The sequence below is a fragment of the Mastigoproctus giganteus genome, chromosome 4 (genome assembly GCF_048544385.1).
Source record: "Mastigoproctus giganteus isolate SK-2022 chromosome 4, ASM4854438v1, whole genome shotgun sequence".
Lineage (NCBI taxonomy): Eukaryota > Metazoa > Arthropoda > Arachnida > Uropygi > Thelyphonidae > Mastigoproctus > Mastigoproctus giganteus.
In genome coordinates, this window is record NC_143578.1 from 1,801,381 (window position 1) to 1,826,176 (window position 24,796).

General features: G+C 36.8%; 1 protein-coding gene across 1 annotated transcript in view; it reads right to left on the minus strand.

The window, feature by feature from the left end:
* Nucleotides 1–24,796, minus strand: part of FASN1 (Fatty acid synthase 1) — a 371,433-nt gene that overhangs the window by 289,896 nt on the left and 56,741 nt on the right. Inside the window, exons 3-5 of the mRNA XM_090372546.1 lie at nt 18,664–18,816; nt 7,805–7,978; nt 7,193–7,393 (exon numbers count right to left, since the gene is read on the minus strand). Of these exons, the coding sequence (XP_090228672.1) occupies nt 7,193–7,393; nt 7,805–7,978; nt 18,664–18,816 (528 nt within the window). The remainder of the gene's footprint in view (nt 1–7,192; nt 7,394–7,804; nt 7,979–18,663; nt 18,817–24,796) is intronic.

Sequence of the window (24,796 nt, forward strand, 5' to 3'; positions counted from 1 at the left end):
GTTGATTCAACTACTGCTCATCTCAGTTGCCCAAGTTATTCGCTGTATGATTCCTTTTGCCTCAAAGGTGGTACTTGTGCATATGTCCATTCCGATATTCCCTGTCAGAAACTTGGTCATTTGGAATCACCTCTTTTCGATCTTCTCTGGCTTAAAATCTCTCTACCTCATTGTGTCAAATTCATCTATTGTCTCTACCGTTCTCCCAACTCCACTAATCACTTGGAGCTCTTTGATTTCCTCTCTTTGCAACTTGACTTTCTCCAGTCTGACTTTCCTAACAGTGAGGTAATTTTCCTTGGTAATTTTAACGTTCACAACTCCAGCTGGATTCTGTTTACTAGTCACACTGACCCATCTGGTTGAGATGCTGAGGCTTTTGCAATTACTAATGACCTTGCACAGATTGTTCATTTACCTACAAGAATACAGGACAATCCTAACCATACAGCCAACACGCTTTATCTTTTTCTCGCAAAGAGCCCATCAAAGTGAGTGGTCCTTTAGGCACCTCAGATCACAACTTGGTGATTATCTCTTCTCTAGTGGTGCCTTTATCTCATGGCTGTTCACAACCTTGTGTTGTTTGGCATTACAAGAATGCAAAATGGGATGACTTGTGAGATTTCTTTTCTTCCCTTCAACACTTATTTATTTCAATATGGCTACACTGCAATAGTCTACTAGTGGTTGTAACACTGATTTTTGATAAATGAAAGGAAGTGATTTAAGGTCCACTGCTGTGGATACTTAAAAAATATTAAAAGCCCGCTGTGTTCGCACATATTAAACATTTTATACTATGTATATACGGCCTCCGTAGCCGAGTGGGCAGGAGCGGGAGTGCAGTAGCACACGCTCTTTGAGTAGACCGGGGTTCAAGCCCCTGACTGCTGAATACGGTCGATCTGCCAACCCGCACTGGACCAGCGTGGCAGATTATGGTCCATTTCCCTCAGCATGAATTGTTGAGGAGGCTTCCATCCTGCAGTGGGTTGATAATGGCTGCACTTTACTTTTTTACTTTTTACTATGTATATATAAAGTACTTCAGCATCATTATACACAGCCGTTTCTGAATAAACAGAAAATTATTAAGGTGGCATCGTTTTAGGTTATATCTCATATTGTGAATACCTTCACAACGAGTTGCCATGATATTGCACTACTTCGAATAAGTAACGCTTCACCTAAGGAGAAGACTAATGTTACTTATTCTCAGATAGGTACCACCACCCATACGGCACCGTTTCAGGGCTATTTGGCCCTTCTTCAGTGAGTGGGTAGGTAGGTATCCAAGTGATGCAATGATGGCAAAAACAGTTATACTTCATAACTGTTTTTGCCATCACTTCATAACTTCATAACTGTTTTTGTCACTTATACTTCATAACTGTTTTTGCCATCACTGCATCGCTTGGGTACCTACCCACTCACTAAAGAAGGGCCAAATAGTCCTGAAACGGTGCCGTATGGGTGGTGGTACCTATCTGAGAATAAGTAACATTAGTCTTCTCCTTAGGTGAAGCGTTACTTATTCGAAGTAGTGCAATATCATGGCAACTCGTTGTGAAGGTATTCACAATATGAGATATAACCTAAAACGATGCCACCTTAATAATTTTCTGTTTATTCAGAAATGGCTGTGTATAATGATGCCAAAGCACTTTATATATACATAGTCCAAATTTGTTCGCAGCTTGAGGCACTAGCCCTAAATGTGCCTTAGTCTAAACATTTTATATTATTTTAATTATTTGCTATGGAGGGCCTTTAATATTTTTTCAAATTTCCACCGCAGACCTTGATTCACTCCCTAAAAATAAAATATACAAATGCAGTGTTATTATTAGAATAAAATTCTATGTTACAAATAGTAAACTGAAAAAAATATTCACTATGATGCAAAATTCATTTTTAATCGGTGTCTCGATGTTTGAATAAAAGATTGTCGAATATGGACCATTGAATAAAGGTGAGTTGCTCTCTTAATGCAGTTGAAGATCTCCCATATGTTTTGCTAATGCCGCCATGTTTGCAATGATGTAATTCAATAATGTCCACGATGGACCATCTAATGCAAACTGGCACAGTTTGCATTAGACATAACAAAATATAGTTGAATTGTTCACACAACCATGAGTTGCCATATTCAAAAATGCAGAACATGAAAATCATGTTAGAAGCAGATACTAGTTAGCATGACTGCACCAGCAAACAACTGAATGAAGAAAAAAAAACACTTTGCCAGGTTACACAGCTATATGATTTGTAGGTCCTGGCATGTCTAGGCATGCCTGGGCACATCAACAGTGTCAGTAAAAAATAGGTTGTAGTATACATATTGCATGTGCATGGAATGTGATAGGTAAAATTAGCTTGGATTTTTAGAATTAGCTAAAAGCAGGCCCGGAAACATCATGAATTTTGAAAGGATTAAAATCTATGCAGACCAGACAATAATTTTTAATTAACATTCACTGGTCTGCCAAGTGACTAGAGGAAGTGGAAATATTAATGCTGTTTTTGCTAGTTGCTATCTTAGAAGTAAGATAGCCAATGAATTGAGATGATTAAATTTTTGAAATCTTTCAACAAAACTAAAAATCTTTGATCATTTAGTATTGTGATCAGAACTGGTTTAACCTATAGAAAAATGTTAGTGCAATTGCATCATATTTTTTCATAAGTGGCATCGTTTTTAATATTGTGAATACCTTCATAACAAGTTGCCTGTTTTTTGCACTACCTCAAATAAGTAACGCTTCACCAATGGACAAGACTATTGTTAATTATTCTCGGCGGATACAACCACCATCCAGATGGCCGTTTCAAGGCTATTTGGCCTATCATCAGTGGGTGGGTAGGTACACTGATGATAGGCCAAATAGCCCTGAAACGGCCATCTGGGTGGTGGTACCCACCGAGAATAAGTAACAATAGTCGTCTACATTGGTGCAATACCAGGCAACTTGTGAAGGTATTCACAATATGAGATATGATAAAAACAATGCCAATTTACCAATTTGGTAATTCATTTACGAAAAAATGTGATGCAATTCCACTAACCTTTTCGTTAAGTGAAATCTTTACGTAGGTCTTTTCATTTTTCATTATTTTCTACCACCTTAAGTGTAATACCGCACAGTTGGTACATTTCTCTGGGGTTACTTCTACCCATATGCAGTACTTTGCATTTGTCAAGGTTAAACTTCAGTTGCCACTTCTTAGCCCATCTGCCCAAATTATCTAGATCCTGTTGCAGTAGCACACTGCCATTACTGTCACTAACAACCCTGCAAACCTTTGTGTCATCTGCAAACTTCGACATTAAGCCTGATATACCTTCATCAATATCATTGATAAATACACAAAACAACAGTGGACCCAACACCACTAATAACATTAGTCCACGAAGAGCAGCACCCATTGATTACCACCCTCTGTCTTCTCCCACTTAACCATCCTTTTATCCATTGTAGCAACTTACCCTTAATACCATTCTGCTCCAATTTGTACAATAGTCTGCATGCGCAACAGTGTCAAAAGCTTTCCTGAAATCCAAGTATATGATATCAAAATTATTTTTTGCATCCAGTTCCTTTGTGACCAGGGCCACATCATAATAACCAATCAAATTTGTCAGACAAGACTTTCCCTTAACAAACCCATGCTGTGTCTGAATTATTGCTGCAGTCTTGTCTAGATGATCCTGCAATGCATCTTTAACCAGTGATTCCATTATTTTACCCGGAACAGAAGTTAAACTAGCTGGTCTGTAATTACTCGTGTCACCCTTCGATCCACCTTTGTGAATTGGGGATACATTTGCACATCTCCAGTCCGTGGGAACCTCCCCTGAGTCCAAAGATGCTCTCATAATTATGGCTAAGGGTTTGCTTATTTGCTTTGCCGCCTCCTTTAAAATAACTGGATAGATCCCATCCACCCCAGGTGCCTTTCTTATGTTTAACTTCAACAATTTCTCTTCCACTTTGCTCTCAGTTATTACAAAATCATTAAGTATCCTGCTACAATTTGATAACCTTCTTCCATTTTCAAACTGTAATAATTCCTCACGTGTGAATGTAGATGCAAAATACTCATTCAGTTTGTTTGCTATCTGAGCAGGATCATCAACATTCAAACCATCGATGTCAAGTGGACCAATCATATTCATCCCCTTCCTTTTAGAGTTTATATAAGTAAAGAAATCCTTGCTGTTTTTCTTAGCATCTTTTGCCAAAGATTTCTCGTAATTCGCCTTCGCCTGCCGAACCTCCTTTGTGACCTGATTACAGACTAGCTTATATCTGCCACAGGCTTCTGCGTCACCTGATAATTTATATGCATCCCATGCATTTTTCTTCTCTGTCACGAGTCTCATTAGTTCATTTGATAACCATTTAGGCCTAAACCTTGAACAATATTTCTTAATCGGTATATAAAGTCTAGTAGCTTTCACGATTAATTCCTTGAATGCTTCCCACTTAGAATTTACTGTTTGTAACATCGTCAGTTGATCCCACTGTACAGAATTTCAAAACTGTCTGAGACCACTCCCCTTTACGGAAGCAAAAACCCTTTCCTTTACCCCTGACGGTAGTTACCTCTTTGAGTAAATCCCACTTCAGCACACTGTGATCACTACCACCTAGTGGTTCCTTTATCTGCAAATTCTTAATACACGAATGATCACTGCTGATAACCAGATCAAGAGTGTTACTTTCTCTGGTTGCCTCTCGAACATGCTGCTGCAGAAAACAATCATCCAATAAATCCACAAAAGTCTGACTAGTGTGTGAGTGACCAACCCACAAGTTCCAGTCAATATCTGGGAAGTTAAAATCCCCCATTATAAGACATTCTGATTTACTGGCCCACTCTAATTCTCTGTACAATTGTTCATTGTACTCATTCAAGTCATTAGGCCTATAACACACTCCTACTCTTATTTTTCCTTTCGCAGTGCTTATCTCACACCAAACTGACTCAACAGAGCACTGTTCATCTATATTAACTGGGTGCACTTCCTTTGATTTTATATTTTTCTTAATTAACAGCATAACACCCCCTCCCTTTCTGTACACATTGTACTCCCCAAATTCCAGTTCTGCATTCCTTATATCTTTGTGACACCACGTCTCTGCTATCCCAACAATATCCGCCTTTGATGTCTTGACCAACACTTCAAATTCATCAAATTTATTTACTATACTTCTAGCATTGGTATACATGCAAGCATACATGCTCCTATGCCTATTCCTTGTTACCCTAACACATCCCATATACCCAACTATTCCATGATGACTGCCATCCGTCCCTGAAACCCCCAACACCCCTCGCTCCAGGTCGCTTCTTATTCTAATAGAAGTTGTGCAAGAATCACCTTCACCTCTGCCTGCGGTTACTGTTAAACTATTAGTCTTTGTATCCCCCCAAACTAGCAGTTTTCCGACCCACCTAACACTGTCTCGATAGCATCAGCAAATATTCTTGCACCCTTTCTATTTAAGTGTATCCCATCCCTGTAGAAGCAATCTCTCCTGTTAACAAGTACAGTCCAGGCTGAAAAAAATTCTACCCCTTCAGCCTTGCACAATCTTTCCAGGGCCGAATTGATCGACAAGGCTCTCATCATGTACTCTCTCCTATCGTGTCTGGGCAGAATTGCAGACACTTTCAAATTCAACCCTATTTCACGGCTTTTTTTCAACAGTGACCTGTACTTGTTGAGCAATTCCGCCGGTCTCCTACTCTTAATATCATTAGTGCCAACGTGTACAACTATATCACCTTTTGTGCCCTTAAAAGATGATATCCGCTCTACAACGTCATCAACCTTTGCCCCTGGCAGACATACCCTGGTCCTGTTCCACCTATCCTTTTTACAAAGGATGTTCCCCGTTTCCCTGACAACAGAGTCACCAACAACTACTAGTTCCTGTGGGACCAGCGCATTCTGCCTTAGGGGTTGCCGCTGTGTTGCGTGATGACCAAGTGCAAGCTCTGGCATTGATGTGGGCAGCTGAGAGCCTGATGGGCCCCTCAATTTAGATCTTTCGAGAGCATCCACCCTATCCTTCAAACTCTCATATAGGCCCATAACAATGCTGAGTTGTCGCCTGATTTCCTTACACTCCTTACATTGCGCACACACAAAGACATCCCCCATGGCAATATCATGTTCCGCTCCAGAGAGTTCGGCAAACATTTCACAAGTTGCACATTTTTTTAGGCTGTGATGCATTGGAGAATTGCCCCCCTCAGTTCTCCCCAAAGTCACAGCACTCCTGCCACTTTGTGCCCGTTGCTTTGCTGCTCTAGTTTGGGGCATGGTAGTTTAAATTAATAAAATCAGTAAATTAAATGTCAATAGTATTTGAATAGAAACTATTAAATAATAACAGTGAAGCGTATTACTATATAATTATGCGTTAGAGCTACCTAGCTACCTCAATTAAAAAATTTGAATTCCCTACCACTATATACAAAAACAATGGCTACAAAAATCGAACGAAATAACGGTTTTACCTATCGTAAGTAAAATCCACAAAAACTCTTTATCTAAATTAAAAATAAAAAATAACCAGCGTAACTATAACTATATGACTACGTATTAAGTACAATATAAAATAACAATCATGTAAATAAAAGGCAAACACTTATTGTTTTTGCGGAGCCTGTAACTGACAGCTATAACTTTTAAAGAGATTCAGCACCCTCAGGTTGAGGCTATAGCCCTACCAAACTCTTTCAGTTTAACCTATAGGTTAATAACACCTCATTTCATATTTAATATACATAATAAGAGCTAATATACAAAAACATTTATTAAAATAATAGATCCACTAACCTTTGGCTCCTCGTGGCATTAATCCAGCCTCATTTGTGATATCCAATTTAGGAATATTGGATATCACATATTAAACATTTTATATTATTTTAATTATTTGCTATGGAGGGCCTTTAATATTTTTTCAAATTTTAAAAATAGACTCTTAAGGGTATATTGCCAGAAAAAAAAAAAAAAGTATTTTTAAAAACAACAGGATTTGTTCAGTTACTATTTTTGAAAATTGCACAATTTCCTACATGTAGAAAGATAAAAGAAAGCAGCTTCTTTCTCTTATACCAAGCACGTGCACACAGACACACATAACTATGAAACTTAAGGAGTACTTTTGCATACCTTCACTATCGAATGTTTGACATTTTCCTTCAGTTGACAGCATGTTTAACCTGAAAAACTGCATGGAACTGGCTGGCCTCATACATAAATTGGCTCCTAATACAATTGCAGCAGTGCACTCATTATTTCTGATTGCCAAAACTGCTTGCTGTAAGGCTATAGCACTAGATGCACAAGCAGCATCTATGGCGAAACTAGGTCCTATTGATAAAAGTAATAGTGCAATTACTCATTCAACCAGCATTATCAGAATAAACTAAACATTTAGTAGAGCAATAAACTGAATGAAAAAAAATTAATTGCATATTTTTCTCTAAATTTTTAATAATTTTAGCTCTATTCTGAATATTTAACACCACATTCCTTTTCTACTTTTGTTTTATTTTATTATTTTCTTATTAATATAAGTACATTACAGGTGGAAATGATAAAATCTGGAAGTCTCGGGAGATAGGATTCATACTCCTAGAAATAAGTCAGTCTTTTGAAGAGCAGAATATACAAATTATTTATAGATATTAATGATATTTATAAATTGTGTGTTTATTTGCTCTTATAAATATTATAAAATTAATTAATGTGGTATAAGTACGTATAATATAATTATCTTACCTGTAAAATCAAATGCATATGAAATGCGATTTGAAAACATAGCTCTACTACATCCAGTCAAAGCATAAGCACTAACAGCTGACATGTCCTTACAAAAGTATTCATCACTCTCATTCAGACAGACCCCTACATATACTCCAATTCTAGACCCACGAAGGCTATCAGGACTATAACCTAAATGTGCAAATAAGGGGGGAAAAATAAAAATGTTTATTCCTTTACAACACTTAATTTTAAAATGATTAATAAACAGTTTAAACTGTATATATAAAACAAATGTTAACATATAACTTTTATAATTTTATTTACATATGCATAACATGCTGATTCATCATAAACTTACAAATGCTTTTTTTGAAGTTTTCTCTCTGAAAAAATACACTAAGAGAGAGACTAAGTGCAATTCTTTAACTTTGTCCAATTTTGAAATAATTCCTTAACTTCATCCTGTTCTGAAATAAGATTTTCATAATATTTACAATTAAATATTTATTTAAAAATATCTTTTCTTGTATAAAAATACCTCTCTATACATTAAAAAAGTTTTCCTTCTAGTGATATTTGTTTGAGCCAATGGGAAAAGAGGGCAAGACACTACATATGCCATTAATTATTGACAACCGCCTCCTAATGCTTACCAACCTCGTGCATGTGCTTCACCGTCTAATATTTGACGTTCCATTGTAACATTTTTTTGTATATTAATAAATATTGTATATTCGTAAATAGTTTAGTATTTTGTAAATATTTTAAACACACTATTTGTATAGTTTGTAAACATTTCAGTTAAATATTTTAGTCCTGCTCTTTCAGATGCAACAGTATTCCTCATGCATCATGGAACCCGAAGCAAAAGGCCTCTGGCTAAAATCTATTATTTTGGTACCACTTGTCTCCGTGCAGTGGGCATGGTTGTAAAATGGAGTGATATGGTCGAGTTCTTTGATTGGGTGATTATTGTGAATGTGTTTTGTTTCTGATTGTTTTGTATCATTGAGGAGGGGACTGCTTAGCTTAGGTAGAGTGTTTATTCTCCCATCTATTTTAGGAAGGATGTAGATTTACTTGAGCGTGTACAGAGAAGGGCAACAAGATTGGTGAGGGAAATGAAGGGATCCTCTTACCAAGAGAGGCTTAAGTTCTGCAAATTGCAGTGGCTGGAGACTAGGCACCTGCGTGGTGATCTGATTGAGGTGTATAAGGCCTTGAATGGGTTGAGCACGCTGAATTCTGATGGGATCCTTCCACTTGTTCAGATTACGAACCTAAGGGGGCATAAATTCAAATTAAGAAAAGACAGTTGTAGATTAGATGTGTGGAAATTTCCCTTTAGCCAGCGGGTGGTTAATTGCTGGAACAAACTTCCATCTGTCGTTGTGGAAGTTGATAGGTTGAATAAATTTAAGGAGGAACTGGGCAGGCATTTGGAGGGAATGGTGTGATTTTTTTTTTTTTGGCTGTTGCTGCATAATCTCATACACTTGCTTTCTTGCATCAAATGCCACTGCTACTACTACTACTACTACTACTATCCCGCTGTTTTAAAATCAGAAAACGAGTTCCCAATTTTAAAACAGCAGCAAGTGGGGGATAAATACCCTAGGCATGTCAACCTAGGAGGAAAGTGGGGTGGGGGTAAACAGTGAGGTGTCACTTGCCAATCAGTGCCTTCTTCCTGACTTTTAGTCGAAGTACGGAGTAGTACTCAAGATCTGAATTTTTACCAGGCCTTTTCCAAAGTGACCTATTTAAACGCAGGTAAATAATTACATAGTGATATTTATTTGACCTTGAGAATGCTGCACACTACAATGCACAGGTAAATAATTACATAGATCATTTCCAGATTAGATATCGATCAGTGCATTTCGACAGGTGTGTCAAATCATTTACATAGAAAAGATTTGACTTACTCAGTCATACTACATAGAAAAATGTGTGCAGGGATTGGCGAGCAAAGCGAGCAGAGCTCCCTAGTAAATAAATTAAATATTAATAGCAAGTACTTTAAATACTGGATTATCTTTTGAGAATATGTACAATATGGTATTTAATATTCTAATAACAAGGAATTTACTAATAAATTTATTTCCAGACACACAGCACACTTCAAAATAATTTTTTTTAACATTAAGCAGCAGTGTGGTGAGTCAATCAAAAAACAAGCAGTGGGGGGAGTTAAAAACTTTTTCCCTGAAAATAAAACTTATTCAAAAATATTGAGCAGACTTTTTTTTAACAAAAATTAAAAAAAAATAAATAATGTTATTAAGTTCCAATGTTACTCTCAGCCTATTTGGACAAAGGTTGCAAGCCTCAATAGTTTTGCAAGTTTTTCCTTTGTGAAAGGGTATACCAGGGGAGAACAACCATTTTATCCATGTGGGGCTTATTTTAAATTAGAGTAACAAGAAAGGTGTATAAAACTGTCTTGTCTTCAGATGGTTTTTAAATTCTATACAGCGAGACCAACTGAGGATACTACCAACAGCAAATTCTAAATGGGAAACATTCAAAGAATTAATCTTGGAAGCTACTAGGCTTTTCATACCAACCTAAGAAATACTGTACAAAGTTTAGACCTAAATGGATGTCAGATGAACTAATGAGACTCGTGGCAAAAAAGAAAAATACACGAGATGCATATAAATTATCAGGAGACACAGAAGCCTATGGTATATATATAAGATAGTCTGTAATCAAGTCACAAAGGAGGTTTAGGCAGGCAAGGGTAGATTACAAGAAATATTTGGCAAAGGATGCAAAGAAACCCACAAAGACCTCTTTACTTATATAAATTCTAGAAGAAAAGGGGATGAATTAGGTTGGTCCACTTGATATCGATGGTTCGATTGTTGAGGATTTTGCCCAGGTAGCAGACAAACTAAATGAGTATTCTGAATCTGCATTCAAACATGAGGAGTTATTAAGGGAGAAGAATGCCAGATTTTATTAAACTGTAACAGGGAGCTAAAGGATTTTGCAATCACTGAGTGAAATGTGGAGGAGAAATTGTTGAATTCAAATATCAAAAAGACACCTGGGGTGGATGGGATCTATCCACTTATATTAAAGGAGGCAGGAAAGGAAGTAAGCAGGCCCTCAGCTGTGATTATAAGGGCATCCTTGGACTCAGGGGAGGTCCCCACAGACTGGACATATGCAAATGTATCCCCAATTCAAAAAGGAGGAATCAAAAGGTTACATAAGTAATTAAAGGCCTGTTAGTTTAACTTCTGTTCCGGTGAAAATAATGGAGTCACTGGTTGAAGAAGCACTGCAGGATCATCTATACAAGACTGCAGTAATAATGTAGACACAGCACTGGTTTGTTAAAGGAAAGTCTTGTCTGACCAATTTGAGTGAATATTACAATGTGGTCACAAATGAACTGGATTCAAAAATTAATTTTGATATCATATACTTTGATTTTTGTTGCATATGGAACACTACTATACAAGCTGGAGCAGTATGGCATTAAGGGCAAGTTGCTGCTATGGATAAAGAGATGATTGAGTGGGAGAAAACAGAGTGTTAATCAATGGACACTGATCATTGTGGACTAATGTTATTAGAGGTGTTCCCCAGGGATCCGAGTTAGTTCCATTCTTATTTCTGTATTTATCAATGATATTGATTTATGTATATCAGGCTTAAAGTTCAAGTTTGCAGATGATACAATGGTTGGCATGGTTTGTCAATTACACTAATGACAGTACACTACTGCATCAGGATCTAGATAAGTTAAGCAGATGGGCTGAGAGGTGGCAACTGAAGTTTAACATTGACAAATGTAAAGTACTTTAAATGGGTAGCAGTAACCCCAGAGTATCGGCCCTGGAAAGATTGTGCAAGGCTCAAGGGGTAGAATTTTTTTCAGCCTGGTCTGTACTTGTTAAGAGGCGAGACTGCTTCAACAGGGATGGGATACATTTAAATAGAAAGGGTGCAAGAATATTTGCTGATGCTATCGAGGCAGTGTTAGGTGGGTTGGAAAACTGCTCGCTTGGGGAGATACAAAGACTAATACATTAACAGTAGCCACTGGCAGAGGGGAAAGTGATTCTTGCACTGCTTCTATTGGAATGAGCAGCAGCCTGGAAAACAAGATGCAGGGTACTTCAGAGACTGCTGGGAGTTGTTGTGGTACAAGTGAATGCATGGGTTGTGTTGGGGGTAGCTAAGAATAGGAACAGGTGATTGTATACTTCCATGTACACCAATGCTAGGAGTTTGGTAAATAAATTTGCTGAATTTGAGGTATTGCTCAAAACATCAAAGGCAAATATTGTTGGAATATCAGAGACATGGTGTCACACAGATACAGATATAAAGAATGCAGAACTGGAATTTGGGGAGTACAAAGTCTACAGAAAACATAGACAGGATAGGAAGGGAGGAGAGATTATGCTATTAGTTAAGAAACACATAAAATCCAAGGAAGTGAAGCCAGTCGACATCACTGGACAGTGCAGTGTCGAGTCACTTTGGTGTGACATAAGCATTGGGAGATCAAAATTGAGAGTAGGAGTGTGCTATAGGCCTAATGACTCTGATGAGTATAATAACAAACTGTACAGGGAAGTAGAGTAAATCAGAGAGTCTTATAATGGGAGATTTTAATTTCCCAGATATTGACTGGAATTTGGGAGCTGGTCACTCACACACTAGCAGGGCTTTTGTGGATTTATTGGATGATTGTTTTCTACATCAGCATGTTCGGGAGGCAACTAGAGGGAGTAATACTCTTGATTTGCTTATCAGCAGTGATTCTTCATGCATTAAGAATCTGCAGATAAATGAACCACTAGGTGGCAGTGATCACAGTGTGCTGAAGTGGGATTTACTCAAAGAGGTAACTATCACTGGGGGTAAAGGGAAGGGTTATTGCTTCCGTAAAGGCGACTACGATGGACTGAGACAGTATTTAAATTCTATACAGTGCGACCAACTGATAATGTTACTAACAGCAAATTCAAAATGGGAAGCATTCAAAGAATTTATCTTGGAAACTACTAGGCTTTACATACAAACTAAGAAATATTGTTCAAGCCTAAATGGATATCAAATGAACTAATGAGACATATGGCGGAGAAGAAAAATGCATGGGATACATATAAATTAATGGGTGACATGGAAGCCTATGACAGATATAAACTGGTCTGTAACCAAGTCACAAGGGAGATTAGGCAGGCAAACGTAGATTATGAGAAATCCTTGGCAAAGGATGAAAAACACAGAAAAGGGTTCTTTACCTATGTAAACTCTAGAAGGAAAGGGATGAATCAGATTGGTCCACTGGATATTGATGGTTCAACTGTAGATGATCCTGCTCAGGTGGCTAACAAACTAAACGAATATTTTGCATCTACATTCACACATGAGGAGTTATTCAGGAAGGGGGAATGCCAGAGGTGAAGTAAACTCTGGCAGTGAGCTAGATGATTTTGTAATAACTGAGAGGAAAGTGGAGTCGAAATTGTTGAGGATAAACATAAAAAAGGCACCAGGGGTGGATGACATTGTTCAGCAGATATCATCTTTTAAGGGCACAAAAGGTGATATAGTTGTACACGTTGGCACTAATGATATCAAGAGTAGGAGACCGGCGGAATTACTTAACAAGTACAGGTCACTGTTGAAAAAAAGCCGCTAATTAGGGTTGAAATTGAAAGTGTTTGCAATTCTACCCAGACACGATAGGAGGGAGTATATGATGAGAGCCTTGTCGATCAATTCGGCCCTGGAGAGACTGTGCAAGGCTCAAAGTGTAGAATTTTTCTCAGCCTGGTCTGTACTTGTTAACAGGAGAGACTGCTTCTACAGGGATGGGATACACTTAAATAGAAAGTGCAAGAATATTTGCTGATGCTATCGAGGCAGTGTTAGGTGGGTCGGAAAACTGCTAGCTTGGGGGGGGATACAAAGACTAATAGATTAACAGTAGCCACTGGCAGAGGTGAAAGTGATTCTTGCACTGCTTCTATTGGAATGAGCAGAAGCCTGAAAAACAAGATGTAGGATATTTCAGAGACTGCTGGGAGTCGTTGCGGTACAAGTAAACACATGGGTTGTGTTAGAGTAGCTAAGAATAGAAACAGGTGTATGTATACTTGCTAGAACGAGTACAGAGATGGGCAATGAGATTACCGAATGTAACAAAAGGTTGCACTTGTGAAGAAAGGCTTAAGTTCTGCAAATTACAGTGTCTGGAGACTAGCACTTGTGAGGTAATCTGATCGAGGTGTATAAGGCTTTGAATGGCTTGAGCAAGCTCAATGCTGATGGGATTCTTCCTCTAGCCCAGAGGGACATAAATTCAAGTTGAGAAAAGACAGTTGTGGAATAGATGTGCAGAAATTTGCCTTTAGCCAGTGGGTCATTGATAGCTGGAACAAACTTCTATATGCCATTTGTAGAAGTTGACAGCTTAAATAAATTCAAGGCAGAACTAGAAAAAAGATTGGGAGAGAATGTATGGGTGAAATGGGAAGGATTGGGGTTTTTTTTTTTTTTTTTTTGGTTGATGCTGTATAAGTTGCTTTCTTGTATCATATGCCTCTACTAATGCTAATGTGATGTTTCTAGTTTAAGTTGTTTATAAAACTATATGATGAGAGACTTGTCGATCAATTCGGCCCTGGAGGGATTGTGCAAGGCTCAAGGGGTAGAATTTTTTTCAGCCTGGACTGTACTTGTTAACAGGAGAGATTGCTTCTACAGGGATGGAATACACTTAAATAGAAAGGGTGCAAGAATTTTTGCTGATGCTGTCGAGGCAGTGTTAGGTGGGCCGGAAAACTGCTAGTTGGGGGGGATACAAGGACTAATAGATTAACAGTAGCCACTGGCAGAGGTGGAAGTGATTCTTGCACTGCTTCTATTGAAATGAGCAGAAGCCTGAAAAACAAGATGCAGGAGTCATTGCGGTACAAGTAAACACATGGGTTGTGTTAGGGTAGCTAAGAATAGGAAGGATTTCAATGACAAATGTAGAGTACTACATATGGGAAACAGTAACCCCAGAGCAATGTATCAACTCTGCGGTACTACACTGACAGTGGTGGAGAATGAAAAGGACCTGGGGGTAATTGTGCAGGCAGATATGAAGTTCTCTGAGCAGTGCAGACGAGCTGCAAGAGTAGCTCATGGTGTCTTGTCAATGATATACAGGAATTTTTCTAGCAGGGATAAGGAGGTGATTATTCCCTTGTATAAGGCAATGGTTAGGCCACATCTTGAGTACTGTATACAGGTCTGGAAGCCTCATTTCAAGAAGGATGTAGAGCTGCTGGAACAGGTACAGAGAAGGGCAACTAGATTAGTGAATGGAACAAAGGGTTACTCTTACGAAGAAAGGCTTAAGTTTTGCAAATTACAGAGTCTGGAGACTAGGCACCGGCGAGGTGATCTGATAGAGGTGTATAAGGCTTTGAATGGTTTGAGCATGCTCAATGCCAATGGGATTCTTCATCTTGCTCAGAATAATCACCTCAGAGGGCATAAATTCAAATTGAGGAAGGACGGATGTCGGATAGATGTGCGGAAATTTGCCTTTTGCCAGCGGGTGGTTGGTTGGTGGAACCGACTTCCATCACTTGTTGTTGAAGTTGATAGCCTAAACAAATTTAAAGCTCAACTGGATTTTCGAACGAACGGAGGGGTGAAATGAGAGTGGTGTGTGTGTGTTTTTTTTTTTTTTTTTTTTTGGCTGATGCTGAATAAGCTTGCTTTCTTGCATCATATGCCTCTACTAATGCTAACTCTTTCTTGAGATCTAATGATTAGCAACAGTTTTCTAATGATCATAAATTATGTATTTTTGATTCCTAAACAATATTAAATTTTTGAAAGATTGAGTATTATTTTTGTATAATAAATACGAAAACATGGAAAGCAGTATTTAGTCAGGACAGAGTTAGGAACATCCATAAAATTCAAATTTCTTGTGCTTCAAGGCATGCCAAATTTGAAATTAATATTTTTGAAATTTAAAAATGTAAATTAATAATTATATGTAACATATATATTTAAAAATTTTTTAAAACTATTATTACATATCTAATAAGCAGAAATATATCCTCATGTGCATGTTTAAAATGTCATGCATTTAACAGTTTTTTGAACTGAAAAATAGAAGAGGCTAATACCCCCACCTTTATATTACATACCTATGTTTTTTTTTTTTTAATTGTCAGCTTTTGTAAAATAATAAGTTTACCTCAACGTAGTACGTAGAACACTTCTCTAGGATACTCTCCAGAAATTAAAACGAAAAAAAATCGATAATCTTACATTAGAGTAACAAATAATTAAAAATCAATTTAATGCAATTAAAAATAAGAAAATGAATTAAAGGAATTTAACGAAAAAATTGCAAAACTATTTTCCTTCCTGAAGCTGACAACACTTTGACCATATGTCGTGATCACAGGAATGAAAATTACCGAATAGGAGAGAGCATGAAACGTAAATAGGGATTATTTGTCTTCGCACATGCCCATGAATCGGAGTTCAGATATGGCTGCGAACATTAACAGCATTCTCATGTAATTTAATTTCTATGGTTTCTGCAAATAACAGTCATGTATAATTTTTTTTTTTTTTTTTTTTATGAAAACCCCAAACACGAAAGATATCAAAACCTATAGTACTTAGTATCATGCATGGGTTGAAGGAGAAGTATGGGGATGCCAGAAACTTTGTTCTAGAGACTAAACATGGGTTTCACCACTTCAAGCCTCCAATAAGCAAAGTGATAGTATTTCACTGGTTTATGAAAGTCATCTACCACCTGAGAATTAAGTTGGACACTAAGTATTTTGGCCTCGTTAAATAAAAAAGTATGGTTTTTTTTTTTAACGGCGTGAAAGGCTAATTCTGATGCTGCTGTACTAGAAGCAAGAACTAAGGCTGCATGTTCATTAACACGAATATTCAGAGGAAACCACGTTAAACCCTGGTAAGACGAATCGCAATCACTGCAAGAAATGTTGTATACCAGGTCATTAATTTGTGTTGCGAACGAGGAAAGGACTGAGCAATTGTTCAGTATAGTGTGTAATTTCTGTATTGGCCTGGCCACAATTTTAAATTTGGTATCTTTAAAGAATCTGTTAAACTGTTTGTGCCACTTGAAATAAAGTATTTTTTGATATTACTATTGTTGGTTGATGTAGTATTTTCTATCCTATCCTTAGCTTGTACCCTAATTCAGTTTATTGTAGCAAGGGGATAACCCCTGTTGAAGAATCTGCTGGTTAATATTTGTATTTCTGAGCCCAAAGCAGATTCCGTCGTTGAATATTTATAGGCATTTAGAAATTGATTAAAGACAATCGATCTTTTGTAGGTGAATGGGTGATAGCTGTTATAATATAGAAGCATACCAGTGTTTGTAGGTTTTCGATAGATGTTAAATTAGATTTTATTCGAGTCCCGAGTAAGCGCGAAATTTAGAAAATTTAATGACTTTGTATCCGTATCCTCCCTTTCCAATGTAAATTTGAATCTAGAATGAATATTATTAAACGAATGTAAAATGTCTTGGATAGTACTACTATCAGTAATAACTAGAACATCATCTAAATACCTCCCATAGTATGTAATACGGGATCGAAAAGGTGTTAAATGTATATGCTCAATCGTTGAGAGATTGATCTCTGACATTAAGCCACTCAGGCTCAAACCCATTGGCAAACCAAAAATTTGTTTATATATTACACGTTCTTAGCGTTTTTTCACCAACCTTTCATGAGAGTTTGCGGATCAGTTCTACAACTAACATTAATAGGGATAGGGGTGTACGGATTCACCCCCTTTTAGAAACTATTATCCTAAAAAAGGATGAACGGTTCCGTACGACTTCCGTTCGAGCCACTTCCGGTTCCACAATGCAAGAGAGCGGAACACGTGAGAATGAAAACATGTGATGTCTACCATTACCCTGCTGATATTTAAAGGTGTACTGAATAATAGAGAATACTGCTGAAGAAGAAGGCTGGAGCCTTTGAAAGCTACGGAATTTTATCGCTTTTAACTTAGTATATTTTAATGCATTTTAATCTTGTGTTTTAATACTTTTAATATTGTAATACGTATATATTAATTTTGTAAATACAGGTTATTGTAAATATAGTTATCGGGAATTTGTTGTGTTTTATTTTATTTTATTTTATTTTATTTCATGAAAGGTTGGTGAAAAAACGCTAAGAACGTGTAATATGAATATACCCAACCTCAGAGGCCTATTTGAGGAGCAAAAATTTGTTTGTACACTTTGTCTTGAAAGTGTGATATAGTTGGCCTCAACTAACAGTTTAATTAGGTAAAAAATGAGATTTCTGAGGAGCATAGCTAGAAAGACAAGACATGACAAAATCAACAAGAATGATGTGATTAGGCAGAGAATTCAGGTTGAAAAACTTCAGAATAGGATTGAAAGGTTCTGTTTGAAATGGTTTGGAAATGTCAACAGGATGAACGAGAGGCATTTGCCTAGAAGACTATTTGATTTACAATTAAGGGACAAAAGACCAATGGGGGGGGGAGAGGACCAAGAATGAGATAGAAGGACATGATAAAGACCAATGTTATTGAGAGGAGGAAATTGGAGTGAAATCAATGATAGAGAGAAGTACATAGACAGGGCATCATGGCGAGGCTTCATACATCGACCCGTGGAATAGCGGAATAGTGATAGATGATAATAATGATGCTGTATAAGCTTGTTTCCTTGCATCATTTGCTACTAATAATGCTACTAACTCAAACTTGAAACATGCTAAGCTCATTAAATGAAAATCACCACAACACTAGAACCACCAAAAATTATTTGCTTGATTTAATTTAACAATTACCTGCATCAACAATTGCCTCATGTGTGCACTCCAATGCCATTCTTAGTTGTGGATCCATGCAGTTTGCTTGCTTATGATGTACACCAAAATGCTGAGCATCAAACTTTGATATATCCTTCAATTTACCAAGTCGTCTTGGTAAACCATAATAACCTGCAAAAATTATACATATATTCACATTCCGTGCATCATATATAAATTTCAGTTAGCAGTTTACAAGCATTATATTCAAAAAAATATATATATAAAAATAAAGTAATAACAATTTCCTGATTGTTATGACAGCTATGGAAAACACATCTAGGGTAGCCTTTTTTTGTAATTACAATAATTTTTCCAGTGTCCTCCAAATCCAGCTCATGACTGATTTTTGAAAATTCCAGATTTTTTTTAACGTGATGTGCACGGTGTAATGTGTCAAGAGGTAACTATTTTTATTGGACAGTAGCTCTGACACCAGGGTTCAATGCTGGGCCCAATCTCTACAAAATGACATTCACCAGCATTAAGCCAAAATGCTACTGCTGGATTGGTCCAGTGGGTGATGTACTTGCCTAAGAAATATAGGTTGCAAGCTGGAATTCTGTCTTCGTATGGGTGATGCAATTGTCCAATATATTTTAAAATGAGGTATGAATGGATTTCAGTAATCGAATCTCCTTAAAAACTACTTGCATACTACTATAATTTACTGTGAATTAGTATTGAATGTCTCACACAAAATGAATTATTTTATACTTTTCAAATACACAGAATCAATGATGCAGTCTAGGAAATAAATAAAACAGAAAGAAGCTGGTGTTTGGAAATTACTAATGGAACATAATGCATAAATCCAACAACCTGCAGTGATTTTTTTTTTTTTTTTTTTTTTTTTAAGTCCAGCTAGCCTATTTCCCTTCTTTGGTTGACTACATACACTAGGAGAAATATTCAAAAGTACTGGATTTTGAGGTACCAATGGAAAAAAAAAAAAAAAAAGTCCAAATACCCAAGTTCATTATTTTGAAAAACCTGATGTATAATTATATATGTGCTTAATTATACAGTTATATATTTAAGTATGTAATGGGTATAAAGACATTATAAATTTATAACTTACAGGTTAGAGTAACTGCAAAAACAATTGAACTCTATGACCACAATGACAATACTATCAAAGAAATATGTATATATATAATAACAAATATACAGTATTTATAAAAAAGGAAAAGGAAGGAAATGAAAATGATAAAAGCATTTCAGGGACTAAGGCCACTGATAGAAAGAACCTAATGACCATAATGAATACCAGTTAAAAGATATAAGTAATAGAGTGAAGAGATAGAGAAAAAGAGTAAAGAAATATATGGAAAAGAGAAAAGGAATGAAAGAAATCATGTATAAAAAATTACATATGAGATATAGATATAAAAAATATACAAATAAAAAATAGATAAGGATATTGTCATATGAAGCACAACCCTGGTTGTAATATCAAGATTCAACCACAAAAATTGCACGAATATAAAGTCTCCTTCTGACATAAAGCACAATGCCAGTAAATAATGATAAAACAAAGGATTAAGAAATTAGTGAATTTAGAATGAATTTAAGGAATTTAGAATTTATATTTATGATGTTAAGGGCAATATGGGGAATACAAACAGTAGGCATGTTGTTTACAGTTGATTCAACAGAGGAACAAAAAAAAAAAAGAAAAAGCACAAACAAAACAAATTAATTCACTACAACCAACTGCAACTAAAATGAAACTAAAACAAACAATACAATGGAAATATCTGGAGCATAAAAGACAAAGACACTAGAGACCTCAAGCAGCAAAAATAGTTAAAAAGTTAAATTCATGATAAATATAGGCGAGAATAAGAAAGGAAGTAAATAATGCACAAAGTAGCAAGAAAAGATGCTAAAACCTATAAGGAGAAAAAGGTAGTATAGGAAGAATATAGTTTCTTCAAATTAATAGGATTTAAAAAGAAAAATATAGGAAAGTAAAAAGTAAAGGAAATGTAGAAAAAAATGGGATGGCTCAGGTTTTGGCTTGCATATAAATATATATATATACTTATTTAAAATAACTAAATGCAAAAGGCATAATACGTTAAGAGTTTATTATCTATATAATATCGGTGTATAGATACACCATAGACAACTCTTAAGAAAGTACAAAGTAGTTGCAGGCATCATTTGCTATGTTTCTCATATTGTGTTCTGCCTTCACAACGAGTTAGCATTAGCATTAGTAGAGGCATATGATGCAAGAAAGCAAGCTTATGCAGCATCAGCCAAAAAAAAAAAACCTTCCACTTCACCCCTCCGTTCGTTCGAAATACCTGTCCAGCTGAGCCTTAAATTTATTTAGGCTATCAACTTCCACAACAAGGGATGGAAGTCTGTTCCACCAACCAACTACCCGCTGGCTATAGGCAAATTTCCGCACATCTATCCTACATCTGTCTTTCCTCAATTTGAATTTATGTTGCCATGATATTGCACTACCTCAAATAAGTAACGCTTCACTAATAGAGAAGACTATTGTTACTTATTCTCGGTGAGTACCACCACCCAGACGGCACCGTTTCAAGGCTATTGGCCTATCATCAGTGGATGGGCAGGTACCCTGGTATTGCAGACATGTCGACCCAGTTGTGAAGATAACCACAATATGAGAGATGCCAAAAGGTGTATATGACAATATTTAAAATAACTAAATGCATAAGGGCACCTGCCCATCCACTGATGATAGGCCAATAGATACACCATAGACAAATCTTAAGAATAACTCTTAACGTATTATGCCTTGTGCATTTAGTTATTTTAAATATTGTCATATACACCTTTTGGCGTCTCTCATACTGTGTGATTATCTTCACAACTGGGTCGTCATGTCTGCAATACCAGGGTACCTGCCCATCCACTGATGATAGGCTAATAGCCTTGAAATGGTGCCATCTGGGTGGTGGTACTCACCGAGAATAAGTAACAATAGTCTTCTCTATTAGTGAAGCATTACTTATTCGAGGTAGTGCAATATCATGGCAGAGCACAATATGAGAAACAAAGCAAATGATGCCTACAACAACTACTTCATAGTTTAAGAGTTGTCTATGGTGTATACATACACTGATATTATATAGATAATATATATATACACACACTAGTGTTCAAAGAAAGTGCATCACCTAGGAATTTCACATTTCTAACCCTTTTTCACGATGGTATGTTACATTAATAACTAGCATCACAAAAAGAAGTATAAACAAAAGATATTTATTAATAGTTAAGGCTAAGCTAAGTAATATTTGACAGGTGCTCTCAAAATATTCCAAAATGAGCATTTGCAACTTTATACAACAGTTTTGATAAACACGACAATTACGGCTGAGATGTTATCAGTAGGCCTCAAATTTGCCTCGGTTTATCATTTTAAATGGAAAACAAAATGAAAAGTTCACCAGGTGCAAACTAATATTTAGTTGAACTGCCTCTAGCCCTGATGACAGCAGCACACCATCGAGGCATTGACAAAATCAATTTCTGAAGGTAATAAACTGATAGTGCGTAGTCCCAAATATGAATTATAGCTTCCTGAAGTTCACAAAGGGCCTTTGGTTTCTTTCTGGCAACTGCAGATTCCACACAGTGCCAACAGTTCTCTATAGGATTCAGGTCCGGGCTTTTTTCTGGCCAGCTAAGAGTTGTGGTGGACCGTCCTTCCAACCATTTTTTCACCTGTAACAAATGTAAACACATTACAGTCGAACCTCTAATGCAGAGATGAAAAACTACAAAAGTGCATATTTACACTTTTCCCCTGATGACAAGGAGCAGAGTTGTCCTGAAAGATGCAGTTACTTGCAAGTTTAAATGGTCTCTAATGGTTGGCAGCAAGTTGCCTTCCAATATAGCCAGGTATCCATTGACATTTATGGAACCTTTTATAAACTGCAGGTGACCTACTCCGCAATACGAAATGTGCCCCCATATCATTTGGCTGGAAGGGAATTTCACTGTAGACACCATAGTCTGGATGGAATTTTTCACCACTTCTATGACGAATTGTTTGTCTCCCATCAGAGCCATGCAGGTTGAATTTCTTCTCATCCAATAGAATAGCTGACTTCCACTGCTGGGGGTCCATTTGATATGCTCGTTAGACCAAATTAATCGGGCCTTTTTCATTTTTTGTGTGAGGAGGGCTTCTTCTTACGATGACGGGCTACAAGTCCATTTTTGAAGAGGGGTCTTCTGACTGTTACTGCACTTGCTACCACTCCTGTACGTTCTTCCCATTCTCTTTTCAGCTCAGGCAAAGAAGCTTTATGGTTTTTAAGTGCTTCAAAATGTGGTCCTGTTTCCACGTAGAGACATTTGCGTCCGTTTCCTTTTTTCCTATCAGCAGAAACAGTATTCTTGAGGTTGGAAAGAAATCTACTCACTGTCGACTGATTACAACACACTCTATATGCAATATGACGGGAAGAACATCTTTCCTCATGTCAAGCAACAATATCACTTTTTGTTTGTGGCGTCAACTGCACGTAACTCGTCATCCTGATACAAGCAAGGAATGACTGCAACTCTTGCAGAGCGTGTTTATATAGCTGAAAGTAACAGCTGATGGAATATATCGTCATCACCTATGCATGTCAATCTTATCTGATGCAATCTGTAAGAAATATTGCCATATACGTACGTTATTCGGATGGCAATTACAATTTTAAGGGATGATGCACTTTCTTTGAACACCAGTGTGTGTATATGTGCGTGTGCGTGTGTGTGTGTGGAAGGAATGCCTATATGAAACACAGATTCAGAATCAGAATACATTCAGATTAGGGATTAGCATTAATAAAGGCACATGATGCAAGAAAGCAAGCTTATATAGCATCAGCCAAAAAAAAAAAAAAAACCCCTTTTCATTTCACCCATCCACTCACTTCAAATGTTTGTCTAGTTCTGCCTTGAATCTATTTAAGCTATCAGCTTCTACAATGACAGATGGAAGTTTGTTCCAGCAATCAAACACCCGCTGGCTAAAGGCAGACGTCCGCATATTATCCTACAACTGTCTTTCCTGAATTTTAATTTATGCCCTCTCAAGATTGGTAAGATGCTAATAATTCCCTCTCAGGAAATTATTAGCATCTTACCTATGGTTTTGTTCATCTACATGATGAACATTGTTTAACAAACTCCACTAGAAAACAGTGGCAGGCCACTGTTAGGCAAGCCACCCTTGTTTAGGTCACTCATTGAGCTTTACTTATCATTTAATAATAAAATATATATATATTTTATCATGGGGGAAGGCTGGAGCCTGTTTATACCCTATATAGGTTTGTTTGTTTGTTTGTTATTTTGGTTTTTAGGAGCATTAGCAACTAAGGCCATGCTGCTTCGGGGAAATGCGGTGGTCATTCCCTGACCTTTCTGCATCCTCTGTATTTGGTGGTCACGGGCTCGAACCACGGTCTAATCAAGAAGCATGTGCTACGCACTGCTGCTCCTGCCCACCTGGCTATGGAGGCGCCACCATTGCAGGCAAACATGAATAATATGAGAACATAATAAGAAAGGTCCTGTGCAGACTGCTGATGGAATGTTAACAGAGGTTTCTGTTAATATTTAGGCATTATATGTGCTCTTCAATCAATAATCAAAATATAGATTATTGCTTAAAGGGCATATAAGAGCTTTAACACTTTATGCTGATGGTGAGACATACACATACTTGGGTACTCAAAAAAGTACCCAAGCAATGAATCATGATGCACTTTATGTACTTATGCCTTTGTTACTGTATATGGATACAAGTAACAAAGGAATGAGATACAAAAAATAATTCTGACATCATATATGTACTTAGATTTCAGAAAAGCTTTTGATACTGATTCATATGAAAGACTTCTATAAAAATTGCAGCATTAAAGGCTAGTTACTGCTATGAATAAAGGGATGGTGATTGCAAAAACACAAAGAGTGGTTATCAATGGAAACTGCTCTTTTCTGGATTAATGTTATTAGTGGAGTTCCCCAGGGTTCAATGCTAGGCCCATTATTGTTTTTAATATTTATTAATGAACTAATGAAGACATATCAAGGGATTAGCATTAATGTCTTAGTTTTC